At 51.8% G+C, this 7,060-nt stretch overlaps 4 protein-coding genes across 4 annotated transcripts; 2 read left to right on the top strand and 2 right to left on the bottom strand.

Moving 5' to 3' along the window:
- Positions 1-70: 70 nt before the first annotated feature.
- On the bottom strand, positions 71-688 carry CORC01_13929 (uncharacterized protein; the record flags this gene model as incomplete). Its single annotated transcript, XM_022625544.1, has 1 exon — positions 71-688. A coding segment is annotated over one exon (618 nt), but the record flags the coding sequence as incomplete, so codon positions are not given.
- Positions 689-1,453: 765 nt separating this feature from the next.
- On the top strand, positions 1,454-3,712 carry CORC01_13928 (uncharacterized protein; the record flags this gene model as incomplete). The annotated part of the gene is made up of 4 exons (XM_022625543.1): positions 1,454-1,582; positions 1,638-1,874; positions 1,957-2,860; positions 3,075-3,712. 4 exons carry the CDS (start codon positions 1,454-1,456, stop codon positions 3,710-3,712), a joined length of 1,908 nt encoding a protein of 635 aa, XP_022467963.1.
- Positions 3,713-3,902: 190 nt separating this feature from the next.
- CORC01_13927 (fumarylacetoacetase) lies at positions 3,903-5,468 on the bottom strand (the record flags this gene model as incomplete). Its single annotated transcript, XM_022625542.1, has 6 exons — positions 3,903-4,118; positions 4,191-4,333; positions 4,385-4,901; positions 4,947-4,975; positions 5,043-5,220; positions 5,286-5,468. The coding sequence occupies 6 exons, from the start codon at positions 5,466-5,468 to the stop codon at positions 3,903-3,905; spliced, it is 1,266 nt and encodes a 421-aa protein (XP_022467962.1).
- A 415-nt stretch (positions 5,469-5,883) lies between these two features.
- On the top strand, positions 5,884-6,465 carry CORC01_13926 (cupin domain-containing protein; the record flags this gene model as incomplete). The annotated part of the gene is made up of 1 exon (XM_022625541.1): positions 5,884-6,465. The coding sequence occupies one exon, from the start codon at positions 5,884-5,886 to the stop codon at positions 6,463-6,465; it is 582 nt and encodes a 193-aa protein (XP_022467961.1).
- Positions 6,466-7,060: the final 595 nt, after the last annotated feature.

Here is a 7,060-nt window from a genome sequence, read left to right as displayed (position 1 = left end):
GGGGGGGGGGGGTGGGGTGGGGGGTAAAAGGGGCGCAAATCACCTCAAAGAAAAAGATATTCCTCCACGTGTGAATGAGGCCCCATCTCGGGATGCTGCTTAACCCGATGGCCAGAAGACCACCAAAGGCGCCACTGGCACTCGCGGCGGAGATATAGATACTGGTCCGGAATCCGAGCTCGTCTCTGCGGTAAAATTGCGAGAGGAGCCAAACCAGGCCGGGCGATATGCCGCCTTCGACACAACCTAGGAGAAAGCGTAGGGCATAAAGGCTGTCCCTGTTCTCGACAACCGAGGTGCAAATGGTGAGCACCGAGAAGAGAAACACCAGGAACGGAATCCAGATGTGGCCCCCAACCTTCTTGCAGACAATGTTAGACGGCAGCTCCACCACGCAATATGAAACGAATAAACACATCAACGCGATGTTGTAGCGAAGTCCGACGTCTAGCGCCAGGTCAGTCTGCAGTCCCAAGATCCTGGCATTGCCGATGTTGACTCGGTCTATGAAGCTGAAGAGGTTGATGAGAAGGAAAACCGGAAGGATGCGCAAGTCGTATTTGCGCACCACGCGTTTTGCAAGGGCGTTGTCGATAACGAGAGTCTCCCTGGTTGCGCCCAATATCTCCTTGTGGGCGCCAGGACCAACAGGGCCTTCATGGTGGGTGATGGTGTCCTTGAACTCCATGGCGGCGCCTCTTTCCAGTGTATTGGTATTCATTGTCACTTGTTGGCGGCGACGCATGACAATCCCAGGCAGCACCGTCCCATGGCTGAAGGTGAGTATTTATCGATTTATTTATTGATTGATTGGCAAAGGGCGTCCCAGGATTAGCAAGCTAAAACATCGGAAGCGAGGTGATCTTGGCACCCCACATTTGCGGCCGATATTTCTGGGGAAAGGATGCGGGGGGGTCCTTCCTTTCTTCCCCACATTCTCGCTTCCGAGAATTTCATCTTGTTGAATTGCGCTGAACTGGGGACCACTCTCGCGGTGGGGTCAGTCAGAATGACCATAACCTTGTATGTAACCCGGTCTCTTGGCCAGTGTAATTGCGGGGGAACTAACCGTGATTGGTTCAAACTTTTAGATGAATAAGGGAGATGGTAGGGTAAGAGTGAATCCGGGCTCAAGTCTCATCAGACGTTGATAAGACGAGTCAAGATTCACAGGTTTCGATACGAAGCGGAAGCATCAAATTGGTTGAACTGTCGTTAATCCTATGAAGTGACCTAAGGTGCCTTGCCATCGGATCCAACTAGGACGAACCCTCTTTCCCACATCAGCGTACTACTGGTCAGGTCAGGTGACTTGGGGTACCTGCAACGGGCTAAGGTAAATCAATCCATCTCTGGCGGGGTTCGTCCGCCGGGGTGTGAAATCGCCATGCACCGCTCCAGTTGCCGGAACCGAGTTCAATGAGCCTTGCGCCCGGCGGTGCAGACTTGCCCCATGATCGCGCGGAAGCAGAACAAGAGCTGCGATGAGTGTCGTCGCTCGCGTATCGGCTGCGATGCCCGTCTCAAGTCCGGCCTGCCATGTTCGAACTGCGAGCGCCGAGGGAAGGCTTGCAGCACTGACGTGAGTCCCTCAACTGGCCACTGGAAAATCCCAAACAGCTAATAAATCCTCGCAGTGGCTCATCAGGCGCAGGGAGCTTCGTGGGAGGGCCCGCAGCCAGAAAGCATCACCTGCGCAAGACGACAGTCCCGTTTTGCCAAGCCGCGTTTCTACGACTCCATGTCAGACCGAACATCGAGAGCAAGCTCTGCGTCTCCACCATGCCCTTTGGGACATCTTCACATCCCTTTTCGAGCCACGACTCGGGTTGTGGATCGGTAACGAGTGCAACCCTTTCAAGCGCTTGACCACGGTTAGACAAGAGAACCCTCAACCCCCAACCCGCAACCCCCCCTTCTGGCTCAGCTTTGCTAACGCACGCAAAGGCGCCAAAGACACTCGTTTCGCGTTTGATGGTGACCCTAGATGCTGCTAGAAGTTCACTCAATGCTGACAGCTCAACTGTCGACACCTTGCGTTTGCCCATCGATACTTCTGCCCGCGAGGATGATACAGGTGCAACAGAGGCATGCATCAATCAAGCCCTGATGAGTGCTGTCCATGCCTTCTCCGCTCGCTGGCTGCCCATGAGCTTGTTTGAGGACGCAGGTCAGCGCAGTGAAGTAGGACGGCGGCGACTCATGCAGGCACTATGGAATCAAGCGCATCGTGACGCTCTGCTGATTCTGACCTTGCCGAGCTATCGATCTATTCTGGCCCTCTACCTATTTGCCATCACTCCGTCACTTGGCCCTGCAGACAGCCAGATGGTCAGCCAACTTTGCTACGAGACCTCTTTACGACACTATCTCCACCTTAGAATCAAGACGCGAATCTCCACCATCCTACCAGGTACGGAACGTGAGGAGTTTGGCCATCTCGAAGACAGTGCCTACTGGTTTGGTCTCGTCTGTGATATTTCGAGGAGCCTGTTGAGATGTCAACCGCCGGTGCTCATCTGCGGCCCCAGCTCACAAGCACGCGTGTGGGCCCTGGTCTCTCATCAAGTCGACGACTTTGCAGCATATACCACCGGCAATGGCCCGACAACGGACCTATTAAGCGACGCCATGGTGTTAAAGATTCTACAGCTAGGAAGCTCATGCAAGACTATGTGCTGGGCATCTGTCACTGATGTACAGGACTCGTTGTTTTACAACCGTACCAGCCTGACTCCACAAGCAGCCCTCAAGTTCTGCTTTAGCAAGCTGAGGCAATTCGAGACTGTCTTTGGCCCACACATGGAACGCATTGCTCGGGATTTCATTCTGCTCAATGAGAAGAGTCAGCTTGGTTACAGTAAGTCGCTTCCTCGACACCTGGGTGTTTGGATATGACTGGGCTGGGCCGTCTGATTGTGGATGTTTGGGGATTTTGACTTGTACCATTGGGACGGTCAGATCCACTGAACATGGTCATTGCGATTAGTGGTGCAACGTACTGACGGCTGCAGTTTGGCTTGTCCTCCATTTCCACCTTGGTATTCTGATACTTGCAGACACCTTGGCTGCAGGATTGGCAGATACGTTGGTTGACGAAGGAGTTGCAATAGCCGACTACAGGCTGGGATCTGTCCGCGCAATTGTCAATACGATCAATCTCGTTCAACAGTTCGATAACCTCAACCCGCACCAAACCAGCTTGCTTCTGCGGGACCCTTATCCAGAGCATGCCAGCAACGCCATGGCTCGAGCAGCAAAGTCGGTTGTGAGCCTGACAAGAACCGAAGCCATAACAATGGCCGCCGCATCTGTCTTGGCAGGTTCAATCATGCAAGCGCTACAGGTTGTGGCTCATATCTCTTTCAGCGCGTCACAGGCTCTCACAGATCTGCCTATACTTCTCCGAGAAAACAATATAGCACTGCCCATCAGCATTACTGGTGGCAATAATTCAGCTGCGGCTGCGGCTGCGAATGCGACGATGTCATTGGACTCGGCAGTCACCCCAGAAATGTTGGAGAATGAAACGCTGAGAGAGCTCGGGCAGCAAGCTGCATCAGACCCCGGTCTTGTGCTGAAGACAATCGAACGCCATGAAACAGAAGCTCCGGGGTCGACACCGGACTTTGGTCTTGACTATCTACAGTTTATTGATTTTTCTGCCGTTGCAGAAGTTTGGGATTTCGATGATGTATTTTCTGGCAGCTGAGAGTGAGCTAAGGCAGCATTCGATACAAGCCCTTGTCACCGGCAACAGTCCAGTCTCTTGCACGGAGAATTTGTTTACGATTTTTGTGGACGGCTTTTTCTCTATGACAATGTTGCTCCACCTATCAGGCCCAATTAATGCAAAAAGGAAAGAAAGCCTTCTAGTATGCACAGTGGTTTGATCACAAACGCTACACCGCAGGCAACACTTTACCACGACTTTCCCCGAAGCCGAACAGAACCTCGCCCGTTTCTGGTTGAATTGCCCATCCTTCCAACACAACCTCGTCACCGTCCTGGAGGAAGGTCTCGATGATATCTGGTGGAGCAGTTGTGAGCTCGTTGCCGGTCAGCTTCCTCTCATACAAGCATCCAAGTCCAATCTTCTCGCCAGCTCCGTTGGTTCTCTGTGCAATATGTCAGCCTTTTTTTTTTTTTTTTTTTTTTGGCCAGAGTTCGAGTCCGACGTGGGAACTCACTGCACTCGATATTGTTCCAGTTCCAAAGAGATCGCCAGTAGAGAGGCCTTCGCCGGCGCTTCCAAGATGCGTCAATTGCTGAAACGGCGTCCAGTGCAGCTCATTCAAGTTGCTCTGGCCGATTGCATACATCTTTCCCTCGCCTGCAATAGATCAGCGACAGCTCAAAACCGTTTATGTAAAGATGGGCTCACGAATTAATTTGACTGATGTCTCAATGTTGAAAGTCGCCTTCTCATCGCTGGGCGCCTTGAGATGTGGAAGTGGAGCCGGCTCCTGTGGTGCATGGCGAGGGCAAGCGACCGCCTCCAAAGCCTCAACGGGCACTATCCAAGGTGAAATAGACGTTGCAGAGCCCTTGGCATGGAATGGACCGAGCGGAGCCATCTCGAAGAACTGTGTATTCCTCGAGGACCAGTCGTTGAGCAACACCAGACCAAAGATTGACTCCTTTGCGTCTTGGATTTGCAAACGTCGACCGCGAGGAACGGATTTGGACAAGAATATACCCATTTCAAGCTCGAAATCAAGGTGGGTTTCGGGCTGGAAGGCCGGGGCTGTTACGCTGCCATCGTTGGACGCAGGGAAGACACCGAGAGGTCTTGTTATAGGAGTCCCGGACACGACCAGACTCGATGTTCGTCCGTTGTAGACCGAAGGTATCGTGAACCAGCTCGGGCTGATTTGATTGTTGCCAAAGATTGCAGTACACTGCGGCCTGTCAGAGATTGCGACGTGGAGGACTGGAACACTTACGTTCTTGGTATGCTCGAGAGAGCAGTAGACTTCCGCCTCACAGTCAGCTTACATATGGGACTCCTTGTTTCTGTCCACTGCATGTCAAGGACTCACAGTCAGAGAAGTTACGCGTGTCCATAGGAAAGTGCATCTCGACGGCCTCCAGCGGATGAAAAGTATCTTTTGTCTCAGCTTCCTTGGTGACATCGCCTTTTGACAGAAGCTCAATCAGCTTTTCTCGAACCTGTAGTCGGCTAGTCTTGGGCAAAGCAGCGAAAGCGTTAAGATTGTCCTGTAGTGAGTATGTGAGTAAAAGGGTCTTGGCCAATAAAAATTGGGTATTCTTGGCGCGCCAACATTGTTGAAGACATGCTCCTCAAGACCCTCGATACCGTCGAACACACCGGACCGCCAGAGCACGTCAAGATCTACCGCCCATTCGTTGAATGCGACTGCACATCTCCGGGTTGCGTTGTCCTGGGTGGAATTAATGCCATATGGTAGGTTGTGAATAGTGAAGGGACTACGATTCGCAGCCATTTTGCAAGGGTGACTGAAATCTTGGGTACAGATGCTTGCAAATGGCGTCGGGTTAACGGATAGAAGGAATGTAATGTAATGAGTAGAATGATGGTCTGAGCATGCCACATCGGCAGCCATAGCATCTATCTGGTGGTCGGAAGACAAAGAGACCATAGGTTCATGAACCGAGGTTCCGATCACGTGAACGGAGTTCTTCTTGGCTGTACGACTGGTCTCGGAAGTCGTCTTCCACTAGTTAGGTCCGACAAGGAGCACGATTGCCAAGCTAGTAGCAGTTCGGATATTCCCATTCCCATGGAAACCATAAAACCCAAGCTTGATGCAGATATATCCAACACTCCCTTGAAACAACCATCCCACTCGAGTCCTACCTAGTCCTTCCCGCTTCCCACCGACAAAGACTACCAGCACAATGTCAGCACCTGCGAACGGCACAAACCAGCAACTATCCAATCTCCCTCCCCTCCGCCGGCTCGTCACAGGCCACAACCCCTCCACCGCAAAGGCCGTCGTCCACTCTGCTACAGACTTCTCATGGCAACCGTACGACGATAACAAAATGGCCTTCTCTGTCGTCTACACCACCTCCCAATTCCCCGCAGATCTGAACGGTGACGCCGACATCGCCGCGCACGACAACCTCACGGCATCCAACAAGCTCGGATTGGTCAATTCCAACGGCACAGTCATCCGCTGCGTCGACTTTGCGCCGGGCTACCGCTGCGGCATGCATCGCACCCAGAGTTTGGATTACGGTATCGTGCTAGAAGGCGAGATCGACATGGTGCTCGACTCGGGGGATGTGGAAAGCATGAAGAGGGGTGATGTCGCCGTGCAGAGAGCGACGAACCACCAGTGGGTCAACAGGAGCACAACGGAGTGGGCGAGGATGATGTTCGTGTTGCAGGATTGTAAGCCGTTGCAGGTGAATGGGGAGAGGTTGGGCGAGGATCTCGGCGAGGATCTAGCGTTCTTGCCGGAGAGTGGGAACTGAGGAGGTTGGGTGATCTTTGGTAGAGGCCGCGATGGAAGCAGGCCAGTGTTTTAGGTTCCCCTGGGAGGAGAAAGGCAGCTGGGCGGCTTGTCGGGCACACGAGAACGAGTTAGGCGTGAGACCAGGTATCTTTATATACTTCATTCGCATTTGCAGTGATTTACAGTCACAGTGAGATATACCTACTTGACTTTACTTACCCTACTCACTTAAATATACACCGACCAGTCTTTGAGATGTATAGTTGATTTGTAATTAGTTGTATTAATATGTAAAGGTCTTGTGAACGTTATTTATAATCTATTGCTTAAGTTATGAAAGCCCTATCTATTAATATATGTTCTTGAATATTATAGACGATATGCATTATAACGGGTGAGTTAACTAGGTATGAAAATTGTGCTCTTTCAAAGGTAAGTCTGGTATTGAATAGAAGCTAAATCTTGGCTTTAGCAACTTGAGAAGAGCTGGAGACTACTGCAATGCGGAGAAAGCAAGGACTCTGCCAGTAGCTATGTCTCGCCGGGTCACTGTATGCTAGATCCCCGAGAGATAGAGCATATTCATTTCCAGCACGTATAAATCGTCATGTGAA

This window comes from Colletotrichum orchidophilum, assembly GCF_001831195.1.
Source record: "Colletotrichum orchidophilum strain IMI 309357 chromosome Unknown Scaffold_223.1, whole genome shotgun sequence".
NCBI lineage: Eukaryota > Fungi > Ascomycota > Sordariomycetes > Glomerellales > Glomerellaceae > Colletotrichum > Colletotrichum orchidophilum.
This window is presented reverse-complemented; position numbering and strand designations above follow the sequence as displayed.